This window comes from Myotis nattereri (genome assembly GCF_964212035.1).
Source record: "Myotis nattereri genome assembly, chromosome: 9".
Taxonomy (NCBI): domain Eukaryota; kingdom Metazoa; phylum Chordata; class Mammalia; order Chiroptera; family Vespertilionidae; genus Myotis; species Myotis nattereri.
Window position 1 is genome coordinate 35,250,421 of NC_138084.1, and position 22,224 is coordinate 35,272,644.

The following is a 22,224-nucleotide window of genomic DNA, read 5'->3' on the forward strand; positions in this document are numbered from 1 at the left end:
ATTTGAAATGTGAGGAAGCAAAAAACACCCAACCGGAAAAGCAAAATGAAAAAAGAATCCAAAAATGCGAGGATAGTGTAAGGAGCCTCTGGGACAGCTTCAGGCGTACCAACATCAGAATTATAGGGGTGCCAGAAGATGAGAGAGAGCAAGATATTAAAAACCTATTTGAAGAAATAATGACAGAAAACTTCCCTCACCTGGTGAAAGAAATGGACTTACAGGTCCAAGAAGCGCGGAGAACCCCAAACAAAAGGAATCCAAAGAGGACCACACCAAGACACATCATAATTAAAATGCCAACAGCAAAAGATAAAGAGAGAATCTTAAAAACAGCAAGAGAAAGAAACTCAGTTACCTACAAGGGAATACCCATACGACTGTCAGCTGATTTCTCAACAGAAACTTTGCAGGCCAGAAGGGAGTGGCAAGAAATATTCAAAGTGATGAATACCAAGAGCCTACAACCAAGATTACTTTATCCAGCAAAGCTATCATTCAGAATTGAAGGTCAGATAAAGAGCTTCACAGATAAGGAAAAGCTAAAGGAGTTCATCACCACCAAATCAGGATTATATGAAATGCTGAAAGGTATCCTTTAAGAAGAGGAAGAGGAAGAAAAAGGTAAAGATACAAATTATGAACAACAAATATGCATCTATCAACAAGTGAATCTAAGAATCAAGTGAATAAATAATCCGATGAACAGAATGAACTGGTGATTATAATAGAATGAGGGACATAGAAAGGGAATGGACTGACTATTCTTGGGGGGGAAAGGGGTGTCGGAGATGCGGGAAGAGACTGGACAAAAATCGTGCACCTATGGATGAGGACAGTGGGTGGGGAGTGATTGCGGATGGTGGGGCGGGAACTGGGAGGAGGGGAGTTATGGGGGGAAAAAAGAGGAACAAATGTAATAATCTGAACAATAAAAATTTAATTAAAAAAAAAAAAAAAAAAAAAGACTTGAGCTGACACTTGAGCTGAGATTTGAACGATGAACAGCAAACAGGCATGTAAAAAAAATTATGTAATAGCAAACACTTATTAAATACTTATAATATGCCAAAAAAAAAAAAAAAAAAAAAAATTTTGTGTCTATCTTCTTAAAAGCAATCAATAATTTAATTCCTAGCTTTAACCTGACTACTTCCCAACCTATCTCATTTATTTTAAGAACACAAAATATTTAAGAACATAAAAAATTAATTTCTATAAACAAAAAACTTTATGAAAAATTTAAGTCCAGTACTACTCATAATACTGCAAAATTCCTTACCCCCAGGTTTATAAGATTGAAAAACTTGATCAGGTTTTCTTGTCTCCAACAGCAGATCAAACATATATGTTGACTTGACTCCACCTAGTAGAAGTCCCATTGGTGTATCTTCTTCTCCTTCATATGATCTTTCAAGATAATCATGAAACTCATCATATTTAACAAGGCGACAACAATCCACAGGTATTACCTCTTCCAAATCCATCATCTAAAAGAAACCCCCGCCCACAAAAAAAATATTTTAGTCTGATGTGTAATTATACTCACATTTAGAGCTCTCTTTTACAACATCTCTTAATAGGTCCTAACAAACAATAATATCCATATGTTTAAGATTTGCATCAAAGCTCAAAGAAATCAAAGTTAAAGGCACAAGTTAAACACTATCCTAATATATAGCGAGCCAGGGTCCGTAACATCTAAAATGACCAAAGAGACGACCGAACGCCAGGCTGTGTGTGCAGCAGGCTCAGGTGGGCGGGGACTGGTGAGCAGGCTGAACTGCTGACCTCTTGGTCCCTCCTGGGACACGGGCGCCATGGCAAGCCCGCACTGACTGCCAAGGTAGGTGTGATGCGATTGGTCGGGGGGCCCCACCATCGCCCCCGGATCGCCCCGCAGAGGGAGGCCCAGCGGCAGTGGGGGGGCCTCCCTCTGCAGGGCAATCAATCGCAGGGCGCCTGGACTGTGAGAGGGTGCAGGCCGGGCTGAAGGACCACGCCCCGCCTCCGGCCGAGTGCACAAATTTCATGCACTGGGCCTCCAGTCCTATATAATAAAAGCCTAATATGCTAAATGCCTGGTCAACTGGTTGGTTGAAGAAAAATTACCAAAGTGTAATACACTAATGATATGTGAAGGCTGCGCAACCGCTTGCTATGACATTCACTAACCACTAGGGGGCAGGTGTTCTGACCAGTAGGTTAGTTTGCTGCTGAGGGCCAGCAGGTGGGGACTGAGCTAGGAGGGCTGGAGACGCCCTGGATCCCTCCCAAGGTCCCTCCCCGGCTGGCCAACCTCCTGCATCCCCGATCATGCACTGGCCTGGACTGCGCCCTCTCGCAATCTGGGACCCCTTGGGGGATGTTGGAGAGCTGGCTTCGGCCCGATCCCACAGGCCAGGCAGAGGGACCCCACTGGTGTACAAATTCGTGCACCGGGCTTCTAGTCCTATATAATAAAAGCCTAATATGCTAAATGTCTGGTCAACCAGTTGGCCGTTCAACCAATCAAGGTAATATGCTAATGATATGCTAAGGCTGCTCAACCGTTCACTATGACATGCACTGACCACCAAGGGGGTAGACAGTTGACTGGTTGACCAGTTGCTATGCCGTGCCCTGACCAGCAGGGAACAGACGCTCCGACTGATAGGTAGCTTGCTGCTGGGGTCCAGCTGATTGGGACTGAGCGAGACAGGCCAGACACCCTGGAGCCCTCTTGTGGTTCCTCCCTGGCTGGCCAAACCCCCGCATCTCTTTCCATCTCTGATTGTGTACTGGTGGGGTCCCTCGGCCTGGCCTGCACCCTCTCACAATCTGGGACCCCTCAGGGGATGTCAGCGAGCCAGTTTTGGCCCTATCTCACAGGGGGAGCGCTGGTCAGCCAGAAGCTGGTCTCATGGCTGGCAAGAGCATTGACAGTGATGGTGGTGGGAGCCTCTCCCACCTCCATGGCAGCACTAAAGATGTCAGACTGATGGACATCAGTTGGACATTCCCTGAGGGCTCCTGGATTGCGAGAGATTCCAGGCCGGGCTGAGGGACTCTCCCCACTGAGTGCACGAATTTGATGTACCGGGCCTCTAGTTTTAAAATAATCACATTTCATTATCCCTCAAATCATATAACCTGTGCACTAATATATTTTAAAGACATTTTTTGTTTTAAAAAAGTTAACATTCTAAACTCTAGATGGACTCAAAATCATGTAAAGAATAAATAAATATTTTTGTGAGACTTTCTCAAAATCAACTATATTTCAAAGATTTAAATGGACTACCAGTGTGATTGCAAGTACTTATACTACTATTGACTATAATAAAAATTTTGGAAAATATGTTAACACTATTATCTAAGATATCAATAATTAAATGCTAACAGTACAATTAAACTTACCTTGTAAGCCATTTCTACTGCTTCCTTTAATGTCTTATCTTTATGAACCTCCAATTTATTTTCCATCATGACTTGTTTCACAGGATGCAAACAGAACAGTTTTATCTAGAAATTGTAAAATACCATCATAACTCAGCAGGTCATGAGCCAAAGCTTAATTCTTTTGTAGATAGCATTTTTTCCTAATAGTAAAAAACTACAAATTTTTTTAAAAGATATACATTGGGATCATTCTCTCTGGTGTCTCTTTTTCTCAATTAATAACTGATAGTGATTATGTTTAATATTATTAAAAATTGAAAAGACATTAATTTTAACAAGTGTATGTTTCTTTTTAAGCATATACTATCATATTATACATAATCATTCCCTTACTGATATACATTCAAGTTGTTTCCAATTTTTCCCTACTTTTGAAAATACTGTGATCAATGTCCTTGAGGTCACAACTCTACAGCATCTGCAATTATCTTATTAGGTAATATTTCCTTAAGAGAATTATATATAAAATAATATGAATTTACATTAAGACTTGATAAATTCTACTCAATATCTATGCAAAAAAGTTTTACAAATTTATTCTTCTTGTAGCAGAATGTGACAATGTTCATCTTATTGTAACCTCGCCAGCACTGAGTATTATTACTACACGTTATTGCTTTTTTAAATGCATAACATAAAATCTTACCTTACTTTAGTAATATGGTTGGTTATACTCCTTAATGATCATGATAGCATAGCTGTCTACAGAATCAACCCAATTAGTTAGCTATGAGAATTGCAGTTAAGCAAACTGCAATAGCACTTTTTAATTAAAAATAAAATTATAAAATCTAACCTTGCATGTGTTACGCTCGATTTCTCGTTGCCTCTTTTCTTGTTCTTCCAATTCTCTCTCTCTCTGCACCAAATTTTTAATATGTTCTGGATATTCATCTACTTCTAGAAATTCTATTAATAATTAAAACAGGGTAAGACAGGGCCACTGAAATTGAGCTTCTTTTATTTAATTTTGTTCTACTAGTTTCCATTGTATACAATTCTACTATCACTCTCATCAAAATATATCTCAATTACATGAATCTCTCAACTTGAAACATGAGCTTCTTCCAGACAAAGATAAAGAGGTAGTTAATAGCCCTGACCAGTTTGGCTCAGTGGATAGAGCGTCAGCCTGCAGACTCAAGGGTCCTAGGTTCGATTCCGGTCAAGGGCATGTACCTTGGTTGCGGGCATATCCTCAGTGGGGGGTGTGCAGGAGGCAGCTGATTGATGTTTCTCTCTCATCGATGTTTCTGGCTCTCTATCCCTCTCCCTTCCTCTCTGTAAAAAATCAATAAAATATATTAAAAAAAAAAAGGAGGTGCTTAATAACATATGGTTACAACTCATATTTTAAAAAGTCATATATTTATCCATAATAGCATTTGGCTCTAGGCCAACTCTATGTAGATTAAGATTTTTAAAATAAAAAAGCTTCTCTGAAACTTGGAAATAAAACTATTTCTGATTTTAAATTGTATTATCACCACAAATTATGTGACCCTGTGTAAGCACTTCTCCAGACCCTGGTTTCTTCAGCATATTGCTAGCACTTACCTTATCGTTATTACCCGGGATATAATAAAATGTAACAAATGCTACTGCTGCTTCTACTACTACAAATACTATTTATTTGTATATTATTCCCTAATACAATTATCTTTCCTTTGTTCTCAAAGCAGTTTTTTAGCTGCCTTCTAATCAAAGAATTTCATATGTAACTCAAAGTATTAAAAGTGACATTATGAGACTATGACACTACTTAATAAAGCCAATGATTATTAAGCAATAAATTAGAACAATTTATATCTTAAAAATCATGCCTCTGTGGAAAATAAAAATCTACTGCTCTTCGAAATGAGCTCTAATTCTAAAAATATTCCAGGTCATACATATAGCGCCCCCTGGTGCTTCATCACAAACCTAGAGCCGGGAGTGAATAAAGGAAAGCTGTTATTTATTGCTCTATTGAAAATATCTGGAATGCTGGGTGCTAAAGAGACACATGAACCACAATCCTGGCTCTGCATCCAGGTAGACTGGACAGTTACTTTTTGGGTTACATTGAATGATTACTTCTACTCTGAAATATTTGTTCTGAAATGATTTCTTATTATAAATTCCTTTCTTTTCATAATCCTACAGTAAATTATTGAAAAGCCACTCTTTGATAGACCCTGGGTTATACTGTTGGTGAAAAGATAAATAAGTCCTAAGTCTTGCACCAACTGCATTCAGAATTTAATGAGGGTTAAAAAATGCAAATAGAACATTATACTGCTGAAAATAGATTTACTCATGGCATGGAAGTTTCTAAATAAAGAAAAATGTTAAAATTAATGAGAGTGAATATGTTATTTTAACTATAAAAAGAATATAAGCAAACATATCATCTGTGTATATAATTATGTTCATGTACAAAGATATATCTCTACCTATTTGCATACTGCTTTAGCAGAGTAAAAGTTAGCAAGAAAAATGAGGAACTGTAATTTTTCAAAGTAATAATTACAAAAAAGAAAAAAAAAGACAACCCCACATGCTTTGTATACAGGATTATTTGGGGGAATTCTTTTTTTTTTTTTTTTTAAATATATTTTATTGATTTTTTACAGAGAGGAAGAGAGAGAGATAGAGAGTTAGAAACATCGATGAGAGAGAAACATCGATCAGCTGCCTCCTGCACATCTCCCACTGGGGATATGCCCGCAACCCAGGTACATGCCCTTGACCGGAATCGAACCTGGGACCTTTCAGTCCGCAGGCCGACGCTCTATCCACTAAGCCAAACCGGTTTCGGCCGGGGGAATTCTTAATAAAATTAAAATATAAAGGAGGCACACTAGACTTGTAAAACTTTACTTGCTTTTTAAGCAAATAGCAAAGACATTTAATTCTAGTTTTTAAGAATCTTTCTAGAGTGGTAAGTGAGAAGTTTACTTCATCTATGGTCCCCATGCAAAGCATATAGATATGAAATACCCCCTAAAATTGTAAAAGAAAAAAAAATAGCTACTTTTGAGTTTTTACTATGTACCAGACATGATGTTAAATGCTTAAAATATGTTATCTCATGTAATTTTTTACACAACCTTATAAAATACAATTATTCCCATTCTACAGATGTGGAAAAATAAGACTTAGAAAAGATAAATAACTTGGTCTGGGACACGCAGCTGCTGAGTTATGACTGCTACACAGGTCTGGAGGTTATCATCACTAAACCAAACTCCATATAATAAAATCTTACTGCAAATAAATACCTGGTTTATTCCATGCAGAGTAAGTTTTGCCCCTTAATGTAGTAAAAAAACCCACAAAAACAATTCATTTTTCCCCCAAATGTTTTTACCAGTTGGTATTATCTCACAATACTCTTTATAATTAATTTTTCCATGCATAAAAAAACTTAATTATCCTATCAGTTAAAAGTGGTTATCTGGGTTTGAAAACTTGCTTAAGAAATTAGTTTATCCTACAGATTAATATCAAATAATACTACAGATTAAAAGCAAATTAATGTATGTTAACATACTTGCATTTCTTGTTGGATCCTTCAGTCTATATATCAGCATATATGCATTTGTGGAGCTAGTAGAAATACAAAAAAGATTAATAGGGACAAAAAGTAGATTGTAAAAACTCCATTTCCTAGCATCAAATATTTATTAAAAATATTTTTTGTTGTTTCAAACAATTAGAAATCATGAAACTGTTCTTGAATAGGTTCAAATTTAAAACATTCTAGAAAAAAACTCTACTTTGCTTTTACTGATACATTTATGAGGAGATTCCATACCTCCTCTTGGTACACAGTAAGGTCTTCAAAAAAACCTGTGTCCTAGAATGATTACTATAATTAAGTCAGGAGTCAGCAAACTTCTTCTGGAAAGGGCCAGATAATGAAAGTATGATCTGTGTTGCAATTACCTAACTCTGCTGAGGTAGTGGGATAAGATCAACATAAAATATTTAAGCAAATGATACGGTGATGTTTCAATAAAACTTTATTTCCAAAAAGTGGAAATAAACTGGATTTGATCCACCACTGGGTTAAACTTTCTTAATGGTGAAAAATATTGAGAAGCTGTTGTTAATTTATAGACACTAAAAATTACAAAGTTATTTACCTTGCAAAGGCACTGGAGTAATACCCTCTGCTTCCTGAAGATCCACCATGTGTTTTCTTAATGTCCTCTTGTGTTATCTAAAAAGTTGTCACATTATTAACTTTTTGGTAAAATTTATAATACCACTACCTTTATGGCAATATGTAACCCAATATGTAAATTTTTAAGCTCAGAGTTAAATGGACCACGCGTACCAATTCACAAAGTTTAATCATAATCAGCAGCTGCTAGTGACCACTTAGTTCTAGTGCTCTCAAACAGCCCACATGAAGGCTCATGACAAGAGGAAAATTGGGAATATATCTCTGGAAACATTGAGTAAGCCCCAAAGAAACAAAACCAAGAAATAACAACAATTAACAAAGCAAGAAATTTACTGAGAGCAAAAACAAAATATTATTTGGAGTGTGTCTTAAAATGCTTCACTGTACACATCCAGTCTCCCATTTCAATAAACCCAGAGATTGATAGAAACATCCCTGCTCTTCTTTTAGAATAATAATCTCAAAAAAACCCTCCTTACCCTGCTGACATGTTGATCATTGAAGCTGTACCACTGATCATCACTGAATGACTTTATACAAGCATAATAGTGACCACCAGCAGCACTCCCTGAATGAACCATAACGGAGAAGAGCTCATAGATCAAGGAATTCTAAGAGGAAAAATAAAGGTAACTCAACAAGAGGAAAAACACTTATTTGTATATTTCCTATTCTCTATTATCAAATAGTGAAGTAACATGTTAGTTGTTCTATATATTTATTGTAGGTTAATGTTCCTCTAAGATAATTAAAATGGCAATTCATGCCGAAACCGGTTTGGCTCAGTGGATAGAGCGTCGGCCAGCGGACTGAAGGGTCCCGGGTTCGATTCCGGTCAAGGGCATGTACCTGGGTTGCGGGCATATCCCCAGTGGGGGATGTGCAGGAGGCAGCTGATTGATGTTTCTCTCTCATCGATGTTTCTAACTCTCTATCTCTCTCCCTTCCTCTCTGTAAAAAATCAATAAAATATATTTAAAAATAAATAAATAAATAAAATAAAATGGCAATTCACTATATAATTTTATACACAAGCTTCACTCAGTGTATTCCTTCATATTTTAATTATACTACAATATCTGAAACTATGCATATAGAAATATAATTCATTTATGTAAAAAAGAAAACAATTTGAAATTTTAGAAGCAAGTGCCAAATATAACACTATTCTAATATGCGTAGTCAAGATCAAGAAATTTCAAATAACTTTTTTTACTCAAATAAGATTCAATTTCCTTTATAGAGGAGCTGAAGGATATAATGATTTGGAACATCTAATGTATTTATGTAATATCTGTGATACAGTGATTACTGATTTGATAGCTCTAAGGTATGCAAAGCTGTTCAACATTAGAAAATCAATCTATGTCAGCAATTTTCAAACTTTTCCATCTCATGGTATACATAAACTAATTACTAAAATTCTGTAGCACACCAAAAATATATTTTTTGCCAATCTGACACACAAAAAAGTATGATGTTGATTCATTCACACTGGGCGGCTATTGTTGTGTTGGCTGTTTTTATTTGACAATCTAAGGGAAAAGAGGTGAGTGTCCCTGCCTAGTCAGGCATCGCATGTTTTGAAAATTCTTGCAGCACACTGTTTGAAACTTGCTGATCTATGTAATCCACACCAAAGAAGGGAAATTACATGATCATATCAACTGACCCAGAAATAGCATTTGACAAAAATCCAATACCCATCATGATAAAAACTCTCAATAAACAGGAAGAGGGGAACCTCCTTAAATTGATAAAGAACATCAACAAATCACCTCTAGCTAATACCATAATTAAAGATGAGAGACTGAACATGTTCCTTGTGAGACTAGGAACAAGGCTAACATGTCATTTGCCACCACTCCTATGCAACACTGTAAGGGAAGTCCTACCTGTTTTAATAAGACAAGGAAAAAAAAGAAAGACATAATTGTCTATGCAGAAAAACAGGAACAGGGTTTTTTTGCTCTAAAGCCACAGTGTGCCAACCCTTGCTTGAATGTAATGTTCTTTGTACTAAATTGTAATGTGTCCTCTACATTATTCATTTCATTTATCTGTCCTGAAAGAAATAGGTAAGTTTAAAAGGTAAAGGATAATGGTGGTGAGAATATAGGTCTTCATCTAAAAATAAATTTATGCAAGTGAAACTCTATTCTCAAATACTGCCTAAAAAACTACATATATAATATACATGACTCTAAGACTGCGTTAGTGATCAGTCTTCATGCCAGTGATTCATATTCACACCATGCCTAAGATATTTGATCTGTAATTCTCTCCTCAATAAAGCAGATTATATGAATGTGAAAGAAATGTTTGATTAAAAATCACCTAGACAGTGACAAAAAAATTCTATCCTAGAGATTATCCAGCTTTTCAATTTTAAAATTATAATCCATGATAAAAATCCATAAATATTTTTGAAGTACCTTAAGGGCTATCATGGAGGTGGGGGTGGGAAGAGGAAGGAGACTGAGGGCTTTGTCTTTCCCCCACCTTAAAAAGATCAGTTCTATTACTGTTTGATAAAGGGTTCCACAGCCTGGATTTTAAAAATCAAAAGACCTAATGTTTTCATTTTGCTATATGAGAAAAGTCTGAAGATGTAAGATGTAGAGGCCTGCCGAACCGGTTTGGCTCAGTGGATAGAGCGTCGGCCTGCGGACTGAAAGGTCCCAGGTTCGATTCCGGTCAAGGGCATGTACCTGGGTTGTGGGCACATCCCCAGTAGGAGATGTGCACGAGGCAGCTGATCAATGTTTCTAACTATCTCTCTCCCTTACTCTCTGTAAAAAAATCAATAAAATGTATTAAAAAAAAAAAAAAAAAAGATGTAGAGGCTTGCTGCAACTTTCCAGACAGAAGTCCTGATTACTAGGACCCTTTCCATAGCATCACCCACCTTACATAATCACAGTTTAGCCTCCCAGAAATCAATGCTCCCACTGTAAGTTTTTCACAAATTTAATTATAACCACATAAATGCATAAAAAATGAACACCTTAAAAAGTCTTTTCAAAAATTAAACTCATTTAAAGAGAACTTTCTCAGTCACACAGCTACCACATTTTACATATATATAGTATATATCACCTCAGAGATTACATTATTCTCTCTTTTAACTAAAAACCGCAAACTATAAAAGGCACCTTTTCAAGACCAGGTTTTGAAATCTTTTCAGTTCCACTATTGTTTTCAAGGCAGATCCCTTCATCAACACCATCATCATTGGAGAAATCATTGCTCATTTGATCACTGTGACAACTGCCTTCATTTTCTGCTCCACTGTCAGTGCAACTTTCAGTCTGAGGAGATTTCTTAATAAAACATAATTATCTTACAATAGCAAACTAAATAAAGGAAAAATATACAGTCAAGTAAAACTTTTTTCTACATGCTGCTTTTTCACATAATTTAATATACTGTTAATAAATACTTATTTTACTTTAAGTAAATTTAGTTTTTCTTAAAAAGTGAGACAAAAAAATAAAATAAACAATAAAGTGTATTTTTAAAGCATTTATATTAATGTCCTTAAAATTCTAATTCAACAAATTCGTAATTCAGAATTCTAGTAAACTCCTTTTATGTTTATAGTTGTAAAGTAACAATAAAAAATTTTTTCACCAAAATCAATAAAAGCAGAGAACCTAAACTCCAAAACGAGCTTCTTCTGTTTTCAAATTCCCAAAGAACATCGTATCTTTTATTGAACTGAAAGTTCCATATCATTGTGCTAGGTATTGTACTAGACAATTAGAAAGAAAAACCAGACATTGTTTCTATCCTCAAGAATTTTATACTCTAGTGTATAGGAGGTGGAAATATAACAAGAGCAAATCATACTTTTCCCTGCTTTTATGATTTTTAATTCCCTTTCATGCATATTTAAATGGAAGAAATCTACTTTTTAGAAATCCTCAATTTTTACCCTTTTCCTTTAATATTTTATATACATACCTAAAAATATTTTTATTTAAATAACTTAAGAATTCTTCTCTAAGGTATCGCATAAAAGTTCTTGAATTAACCAAGCAATCTATAATAATAAAAGTGTAATATGTTAATTAGACCGGACAACCTTTCGGATGAAGCCGGGGCTGCGAGGGAAGCCCAGGCCCTGGGTGGGAAGCTAGTGCCGGCAGCCAGGGGAAGAAAGGCCTACTCTTGCACGAATATCGTGCATCAGGCCTCTAGTATAAAATAAGCACCAATTTTGCCAAGAACTTCGCTGTAGGAACTGCATCTAACATAGTCTTCATCCCTTTAGTTGGTTCAAGGAAAAATGGAGGTGAAAACCAACATTAGAACTCTATACTAAGTCAAAAGAGATCATTCCTGAAACTCCTTTACCTAAGCCAGAACATCTCTTTTCTTCTCCCAAGAAATGGACTTAGAACTTCCTAAAAGTTCCTGTCAAACTTTATCTACAGGTTTTCTTCCCTTGGGAAAAAAAATTCCCTTTTAAGAAATATATTAGGAACATGCAGAAGACCAAAGTAATAATGATCTCTGAGTAGGAATCCTACAATGATTACACCTCCTTTAAAAGTTTGGTATACTCTGAGTAGATTTCCTAGCTTAAGCACAAGTGTTTGAGATATTATTTTAAATTGAATCTTTCAAAATGTTATTTGGTCATAGGTATCATTCAATGAATATTTACTTTATCAAAGATGCTTTCTTCTCACTTATTAGCCTTACTTTACAGACAAGGAAAGTGAGGCTCAGAAAGGTTGCTCTTTTGTGCCAAACTGCCTCTTAGTTTTTAACAGCACTCAATACAATTTGATGAATGTTAAAAATTATTTTTGAGCTTCTGGGATAGATATTTTTATAATTACAGTAATCAGTTCCAACCAGAAAAAACATGCTTCATGACAGTTTTGAGAATAAAGATTTATCACTCTTACAACTATGTTAAGTAATTGTAAATATTCCTCATAATGAAATATTAAGAGTTTACAAAAAAAGATAGTGGGACAGCCCTGGCTGGGTAGATCAGTTGGTTGGAGCACCATCGCAATATGCCTGGTTGTGGGTTAGATGCCTGGTTGGGGCACATACAAGAATCAACCAATGAACGCATGAATGAGTGGAACAGCAAATCAATGTTTCTCTCTCAAATTAATAAATAAAAGTTTTTAATAAAATGGTCTTATCTGGAAAAAACAAAAGATGGGTTTAAAAAAAAAATGTAGTGGGACATCATGAATCTTTTACTGGATAAGGAGAAAGAAATCAGAGAATTCGAGGTCAATGAGTGAAAGAAATTGAAGAGCTTTACCTGTGTAGTTCAAAGTCCTATTCTCAAACTATTTAAATAAAGTTTTAATTTAAAAAAAACTAATTAGAAAAGGAAAAGAGACAAAATACCTTCCTTTTCTAGCTTCCTAATCTAGCCAATTTAAGAGCAAGCAAACCTTTAATGAGAATAACCCAGAACCCTTAACCCTGAAAAAGACACTGAGACAAATAAGAAATTAAGGCCATCCTACTTAGTTTCCTTGTTCATTCATTCATATATACTTGTTCTGTGTTTTTTATGTACCACAAGTGCAGCTCACCTCTAAATTGTTTTTTCAATAACTAAGAAAGTTATGAAACATAAGATTATCTCTCCAATTAAAGAAATAATTTCAGAGTTTTAGGTCTTCTTGTTTTTTCAAATGGTATTATAAGTTACTTTGATCAAGCAAGAATATTTGAAATATAATTTATGGTGGACAGGAAAAGCTTATACAAAGTTAGTTGTTTTTATAGACTTGACATTAGAAAATAAGGAAAGGCTTCCATCAAGAAAATAGTCTAAACATCAGTGTTAAGTTATTCCAAATAGCTCTTTTAAACATGACTAACCAAAAGGGTTAATGAAAAAAATAACAAGAAAATATAATACTTACTTCATCTTCAACATCAATAAATGTACTCATATCCAGCTCTTCAGGAAATGTCATCCGATCATTCAATTTAATCCTGTGCATGGTTGTATAATCAAAATCAAACCTTTTCAATTGTAAGGTCAGCAGATAAGGAAAATGCAAAAACCGAAGACCCTAAAAAGAAAGGGGGACATATTAAATATTGACCGTTATCTCAGGTAATTAAGTATTAATTTCTACATGACATCTACCTTTCGTGCATCACACTTCTTCTTACAACGTTCACAAAAATATTGATTTGGGCCATCCAGGATCTCTGGCTGAATAAATGCATGCAATGCTTCTTCCTAATTAGAAAAAAAAATTGTTTCATAATTACTTAATGATGTTATAATACTAACGACAAAATCCTGAATATAAAAACAGTGCGCAAAAAAAAAAAAAAAAAACCCCAAAAAAAAACAAAGAAAAAAAAGAACAACAGTGCAATTACCAAAACACTTATAAGTAGAATGCCTAGAAAATTCAGAACTCAAAAAGGGAAATAAAATCAAAATGTTATCATTATAAAAACTGAGAAATAATTCTTCTTTCATTCTGTATGAGATCTGCCTTTCCTAGCACTGCACATCAGTTAGTCATTTCTACCTAATTGTTATTGTCTTTACATTGTGGTGTTTGCCTAAATAATCTAATAAAAATCCTCAGTCTTTAGATTAAAAAGTAAACCAGCTCTGGCAAGTGGCTCAATGGTTAGAGTATCAGCCTGAGCACCAGAGGGTTGTAGTTTCGATCCCTACCCTGGTTGGGGGCACATGGAGAAGGCAACCAATTGATGTGTCTCTCTCACATCAATGTCTCTCTCTCCCTCCCATCCATCCACTCTCTAAAAAAATCAATGGAAAAAATATCCTCGGATGAGGATTAACAACAAAAAAAAGTAACTCCCATACTTCTTAGAAAAGCAGTTATATGTATCATTTCAATATTCTTATGAAACATTTTTAAACTTACAGTAAATAACACAGAACTCTGAATATTTGACACTACCCATACACTTAAAATATGTAATAATAATAATCTGAATCACTATATTTCGAGTCAATCAGTAATCCACCACTGCACTAGTGTGAAGGCTGAAAACCATTGTGCAATCTTCTCACTGCATGTCAGATACTGCTCCATTTGAAAGTGTATGAGAGCTCCTGGGCTGTTCACCTAGTGTACCAGGTGGTTCTCTTTTCTCCATACAGCCTTAAGACAGAAGTAAGAAACGTAGTATGAATACTGCTGAAGAATTTGTGGGCATTAATTTTTAATCAATAATTTTTCACAATCAAAAAATGAATTTTAGTTAATACAACACATAAGACTGCATAACCTCAAATTTCATTTGACATCAGAACTGACAATACATATTTATTACACATAAAGAAAAAAATGGAATTATTAAGATGAAGTGTTTTCAAATATTTGGTGTTCTTCAAAGCATAGATAAAGGAGCTTGATCTGGCAAAATGGACTTAGTTTAAAATAGCTGGCAGAGCTTATAAAACTACTATCCACATATTGTTTGATCTAGCTCATTTTGGAATAAGATCAAAGCTATGAAAAGATATTCAAAATGCTTCTAACTTCATTTATCTTCTAGTTGTTCTCAAAAACACAAGGAAGACCACAGCTGGGAGGTGGGGGGCAGGGTTCTGAAACATGACCAAGCATTTTACTGGAAGTCATAAGAAAGAACACATTTAGAAAATGAGTTTTTTCTCTAAAGCATATTTTAAGCATAAAAAGACAAATTTTATAAAAACATGAGAATAAAAGAAGCTTTCAGAGTATTACAAACATAACTTAATGTAGAATGACATCAAATTTGTTGTTTTCCAGAGGTCATTTGAATTGGTAAAACACTCAATATCTAAAAAAATAAAAAATAAAAAAAAAATCAGGGTAGGGGGATAAGAGGTGGAGGGAGAGTGAAAAATTATCTCACTCAAATTCTACTGTACTAAACTAAACTAAGGTATGTATTGTGTGTATTGGCTAAGGTATGTGTATATTGTTCTCTGCCTTATAGTTTATACCTAAAGCTTATCTTTTTTTAAAATTTAAATTCAGAGAAAAGTTTAAACAGAAAATTCCCAGTAACTATTTACTCGGACTGTCCAGGCTTTCATCCCACCCACATATGTATTTTTCACTACCATTTGAGAGTAGGTTCACATATCATGCTTTTCCTCTTAATACTTCAACGGGACTTTTAAGAACAAGAATATTCTTAGTTATCAAACTCAGAAAACTATGATAAAGTGCTTTTGTTCGTCCACATTCCAATTCTATCAATTATCCTAATAGAATTTCTCCGCTTCCAGTACAGAATGGAATCCAGGATCATAAACTGCATCTCGCTGGCTGCCTCTTCAGATTCTTTTTTTTCTGGAATAGTCTTAAAGCTTTTCTTTCATGACATTAGTATTTGTTTTAGAGGCCAGTTATTTTATAAAATGTTCTGCAGTTTGGGTTTCTCTGATGTTCCTCATGATTAGATTCAGATTATGCATTCCTTTCTAGACTACTAAGTAAGGATATGTCCTTTTAAGGGTATCACAGTTCCGGGCTATGTCCCTATCCTTATTGGCAATATTATAAATTTCAATCAATGTCAGAGTGTTGTCCATTAGTTGTTTTTTTCCACTTGAAACTAATAAGAAATCTGTAAGGAAACTCTTGGAGACCAGGCACAAATACTGAGCCTTAAACTTTTCACCCTAGATTTAGCACCCACTAATGGATTCTTGCTTAAATCAAATTTTAATGTTTGCTTTTATGAGCAACTTGAAAATCTTTTTAATAGGCCATTTAAGTCCATTCATATTTGATATGACTGTTTAGTTTCATTTCACTATTTTATAATTACTGTATTAAATAAATTTACTGGGTTCCTTTCTGTGCCATTTTTACAATTTCTTTTGGTATTTAGGGAGGTTAGCTATATTTTTGTAGTGCATTATACTTTTGTTATTACCCTTAATTCTATTTTCCCTTTTTTCCTACTTACACTTGTAGTGTCTAGTCTGCCAGTAATATGTGGTACTCTTGTGTTTCCTCCTATTCAAGTCTATGATCTTTCCCTTTCTCTCCCCTTTTTTAAGAATGGCATTCTGTATACTTTGTCTAACAACATTTCATACCATTTTTCTGCCCAGTCTCCATCCTTCTAAAATTTCGTCCTTACTTCTACAGTTTTAATTAGTCCTTAATTCTACAATTCAATAAATCAAATGTTCAGTCCTTTTGCTGAAGCTTCCCCAGTGGTCCCTTGGTTAGATGGAGCTCATTCTCTAATAAACTCCACAGGAAAGGCTCATGATTATAATATTCAATGAGTTCTTCCATGTTCAAAATTGGTTTTGTATCCCTATAATTGAAGGAATACTTGGCTGGATATTGAATCCTTGGCTTGTAATTGAGTTTTCTGAAATTGCTATTCTGTTGCCATGATTTGAATGGTTGCTCTTCAGAAGTATGATGCCAGTCCAATATATCTTTAAAATTTAACACTTTATTTGTCCAGAGTTGATTATTCAAAGCCAATGTGTCCAGATAAATGGTAGGTCAAAAGGCAGGTTTAAATTTCCCTTAACCCAGAAAGCTTTCCTGGGATATAGTTTATAAGTTTTGTTTCACTGTGTTTTTATTCTCCAGACTCGTTATATTGGACACCTCCTTTGCTGGTCTTCTCTTACAATTTTCTCTGAGGTCCTTCTTTTTTTTCCATCTCATTTTCATTTGATGTCCTTTAGATTCTTATTCCTTTTCATTCGAGTACTTTATAAATTTATTCTTCATTTCTAACAGTGTTGTCATTTCTTCAATTTCTTTCTTGAATTTGGTCAATATTCATTGCATTTCATGTCTTTTTTAAAATCTCTTTCCTTAAATTTTTGGATACCAGGCTGTTTTGCTTGTTTGAAATATTTAGTCTAGAGTACTGTTCTACTTTGTTATTATTTTGCTTTGTGGCTATTTTCCTAAGGGCTTTTTTTTGGGGGGGGGGGGGGGGAGGAGAATAGATTTTCATAAGCTGATAATAAACATTTTCTGTTTTCTTGCTTTTTCTCCTCCTAGTCATTGTGTGGACAGCATTCATTAGGTTAAGAGTACTTTCTTTTGTCAATACAGTAAAGTGCAGTTTCTTGAATTTGTAATGGGAGGAGAGGTTGGTGTCTTCTTTCATTTTGTAGGAGCCTTAATTCTTTTATTTCTTATCTTCTCTTCACTTGCTATGGATTGGAGCCATCAGCTCTTTGTTTATCTCTTTCCCCAAAAGCAAAATTCCTCCAAGGCTGCCACTTCTAATCCTGCTCATTCTAAAATTCCTTCCCTGTAGCTGATGCTAAAAACTACTAAGTCCAGTCTATGTTGGCACATACTGTTGTACTTTCTCTTTTTGAGCGAATTTTGTATCTGTTTTACCTAAGTCCTTCAATCCCCTCTCCTCCGTTTCATACAGTCTCTAAAGCTTACCACTGCACACTCTCCACATACAGACTGCAGCACAGTGGAAATTCTATTGGGACTGGGTGATTATTTATCTTGCTACTTACAGGTCATTTGAAGTTCATGATATTCTTTCTCCCACTATTGCCAAAGAAATACAAATGAAACCTAATTAACTCATACCTTCTATGATTTTGGGGAAGGATGTGTGGAGGTAGCCATTATTATCCTTCAGACTGAGAAACCAGTTAAAGCTTATTAGTAACTTTTGTTTCTACATTAATAAGTTTCTGCATCTTCCTTACCCTAGCTTTTTAACAAGTTGTCACCATGATAATTATAATCAAGATTAGTCAATTATAAAAATTAGCTTCAATTTATCCATCCATTCAACAAATAATTATGTGTAAATGATACATAAATGATGGGCTAATATAGTTGTATACATTTACCTCCACTTAATGTGATGTACAAGATAACTAAAAAGCATGCCAAGCTATATTTTAGATAGTAAAAATGAGTCATGGATCACAAAAATAGAATAAAATATTATAAACTTTGTACCATTAGTCAAACACACACACACACACACACACACACACTGTACTGCTTACCATCAGCTGTTTTCTTGAGTATGTTAAATTGATGTATCATCAAAACTAGCACTGGGCTAATTATGATTGTTTTTCTTCATTCCATAGTGAAGATAATAGTTTTACTTTCTAGAACTTATACAGTATACAAAATGTAATTTTGTGTTTTTTTAATACTGTAATTTTCACAATTCAGAACACAGATAACTCTTATGTCCTTATTTCTCCAAATAAAAAAATCAGTTATCACAATTTTGTATTTAATGCAGAAAATATAGGCACAGTGCAATCAAAAGATATAACCAAAAAATTGTACTGTCTATAAACTATCAGTTTTCTCTTTACTCTTAACCCATATATAAAATTCTTTCTCCGTCATTTAATGCCTATTTTATTTTGAATGGAGAAATGGGCATTAAAATGTGATATTCTATTTTTCAAATTGACAAAGATAATTAAGAACCACAACTGATAACTATTTTCAGATTCTGATATACTTAGCAATTTTGGGATACTGATATACAGCAGCAAATAAATTAAACTATCTTCCCAAAATATATACTTTAATAAACACATGTGTTTTAATTAGGGAAAGGACTCCAAATACTTGTAACCTAAGCCATCCACTTATTTTAATTGCAATTTTTGAGGTAACTGTAGATTCATGTACAATTATAATAATACAAAGAGAAACCTTACAGACTCTGCCCAGTTTCCTCCAATGGTAACATTTTACAAAACTATAGTATATCACAACCAGGATATTGACATTGATACCTCTACCTATCTTATTCAGATTTCCCCAGTTTTGGTATAGTCATTTGTCTGTATTTGTGTGCATATTAAGTTCTACAGTTTTATCACCTGTATTGGATCACCAGTCACGAGACTGAACAGTTCCTATACCACAAGGATGCCTTAGGTTGCCTTTTTATAGTAACCATCTACTCATCCACCTGCTGACCCCACCAAATCTATAAGCTCTGGCAATGATTACGCTGTCCTTCAGTTTTAAAATTTTGTCACACCAAAAATATTATATGAATGGAATCATATCATATGTAACCTTTGAGATCGGCTTTTTCCCCCACTCAGCATAATTCCATGGAAATTCATTCAAGATTTTGTGTGTATCCATAATTTATTCCTTTTTATTGCTGAGCAGTATTCTATGATTTGTATGTACAAGTTTGTTAATCACTCACCTGATGAAGGACATTTGGGCTGATTTCAGCTTTGGAATATTAACATAAAGATGCTATGAACATTTGTGTATAGGTTTTTGTGAGCATAACTTCACTTCCCTGGGATAAGTAACCAGTAAGAGTGCAACTGCTGGAGTTCATAGTAATTACAAGTTTTGTTTTATATGAAGATATCTGTAACATTTCACATTCCCACCAAAAATGAGTGTGATCCAGTTTGTCCACACTGTCGCCAGCTTTTAGTGCTGTCATTGTTTTTTATTTTAGCCATCTGTAGGTAGGTAGTGATATCCTCATTGTAGTTTGAATTTGTATTTCCCTAGTGATAGGAACATCTTTTCCTTACATCTGTATATCCTCTTTGATGAAATGTTTTGTCTTTTTTTCAACTGCCTAAATGAATTGTTTGGGGTATCTTTCTTACTATTGTGTTTGGAGACATCTTTATATATCCTATTAATTAATTATTTGTCAGATATTTGGTTTGCAAGTATATTCTCCCAGTCTGTAGCTTCTATTCTTATTCTCTTTGAATGGCTGTCAAGAACCAATTTGTAATTGTGAGGAGTTCCAACTCCTCAATTTTTCCCTTTGTGGATTGTACTTTTGATATCAAATCTAATAACTCATTGCTTAAACTTAGATCTGGAAGACTTCTTTCCTAATTACATTTCTAAGGTTATATCTTTACACGTTATGTTTAAGTCTATGATCCATTTTGAGTTAATTTTTGTACATATAGATGCCCAATTGTTCCAACACCATATATTGAAAAGATCATCGTTCCTCCATTTAATTACTTTTGTCTTTCTCAAAAATCAGATAGGTCTATTTGTTGAATCTGTTTGTTTTCCCTTCTGTTCCACTAATCCATTTGTGTGTCCCTCCACCAATATCACACAGCCTTGATTAACATCGCTATATAAGTTTTGAGATCATGTAGACTGATTTCTCCCTTATTTTTATTTTTCCAAAATTCTAGCTATTTTAGTTCTTTGCCTCCTACGCCTCCTACATAAATTTTAGAGTGAACTTATGTATATCATCAAAAATTTTTAAAGGAATTGCACTAAAACTATATAATTTGGGAGAGAATAAATATCTTTACTATGCTGAATCTTCCAATCAATTAGCACAGTATGTCTCTCCATTTATTTAAACACTAGAGGCCCGGTGCACAGTTTTGTGCACCAGTGGAGTCCCTTGGCCTGGCCTGCGGGGATCAGGCCAAAACTGGCTCTCCTACATCCCCCAAGGGGTCCTAGATTGTGAGAGGGCAGTTCTCAGATAACACACCCTAGAATTGGGCTTCCTCCTCTCGTTCTGGGTGTGTCACCCGCTGAGAAACACAGCTGCCAAGTCACCGCAGCTCTGCAGCTCCTGCATTAAGCGTCTGCCCCCTGGTGGTCAGTGCGCATCATAGCTACCAGTTGGAGCATCTGTCCCCTGGTGGTACTTCGCAGTATAGCTACCAGCCAGTCAGCCAGGTGACCAGTCGCTTAGACTTTTATATAGATTCTCCTCAGAGTTTGTAGTTTCTAACACATAGGTCACAGTATATATTTTGTTGGATTCAAACTTAACACATTGTTCGCGGGTAGTTTTTATCGCACGCTAACAGGTGGCGCAGGCCATTTTTGCTAATTTTTTGTGCAAATGGCAACGTTCAGTAAAATTACGATAACTTTAGTTTTACAATATTTTTTTCAATGAAACTTTTTGTAATTTACTATAAAATGTATACTGAATTATTTTTCTTAAATTTTAAACAAATACTGGAAAACTCACTGAAAATTGAAATAAAAGTAATAAAATATGTAAAAATTCGGATTTTGTTCTCGAGAAGCTGTGTAGCATTAGTCACACTATTGTAATAATTGTCCATATAGACGTGATGCCAAATGCCTGTAAATGGTGAAACTACAGTTTGAATCATTTCTATCAACCTTAGTCCTTGAGCAGCATACGTTTCAAAGTTACAAATGTAACCAGTATCACTCTCAGATAATATTCTCACAAGTATTCCGTATTTTTAAGTTTTCCTGCATTATATACTCGTATATCTGCATGTTAGCATCCCTTTAGAACAATAAAAAAGTATAAAAATAAACGTATTTATACGTTGCCTGCATTCTACCGCTAGTCTATAAAAAACGTATTAATACGTGTCCCGCGCTCTACTACCAGTCAACGTAAAACGTAAAAATACGTTTCCCGCATACAATGTGTTAAGATCTTTTTCCATAACTGTAAATGGTACTGTATTTTTAATTTCACTTTTACATATTCTTTGCTAGTATTTTGAAATACAATTGATTTTTGTAGCTTTATCTTATCACCTGCTACCCTGCTAAACTCAGTTATATCCATGCTATTTTTATATAAAATATGTTATCTAAAACAGGGTTGGGGGCAATTTC

General features: G+C 34.8%; 1 protein-coding gene across 2 annotated transcripts in view; it reads right to left on the reverse strand.

Annotated features, from left to right (window-relative positions):
* Positions 1-22,224, reverse strand: part of USP47 (ubiquitin specific peptidase 47) — a 104,296-nt gene that overhangs the window by 23,341 nt on the left and 58,731 nt on the right. For both annotated transcript variants that reach the window (XM_081098901.1, XM_081098900.1), the window contains 9 exons: positions 13,755-13,850; positions 13,525-13,677; positions 10,771-10,938; positions 8,095-8,226; positions 7,572-7,648; positions 6,977-7,032; positions 4,238-4,350; positions 3,400-3,504; positions 1,283-1,490 (listed from right to left, as the gene is read on the reverse strand). In XM_081098901.1, the coding sequence (XP_080955027.1) occupies positions 1,283-1,490; positions 3,400-3,504; positions 4,238-4,350; positions 6,977-7,032; positions 7,572-7,648; positions 8,095-8,226; positions 10,771-10,938; positions 13,525-13,677; positions 13,755-13,850 (1,108 nt within the window). The remainder of the gene's footprint in view (positions 1-1,282; positions 1,491-3,399; positions 3,505-4,237; positions 4,351-6,976; positions 7,033-7,571; positions 7,649-8,094; positions 8,227-10,770; positions 10,939-13,524; positions 13,678-13,754; positions 13,851-22,224) is intronic.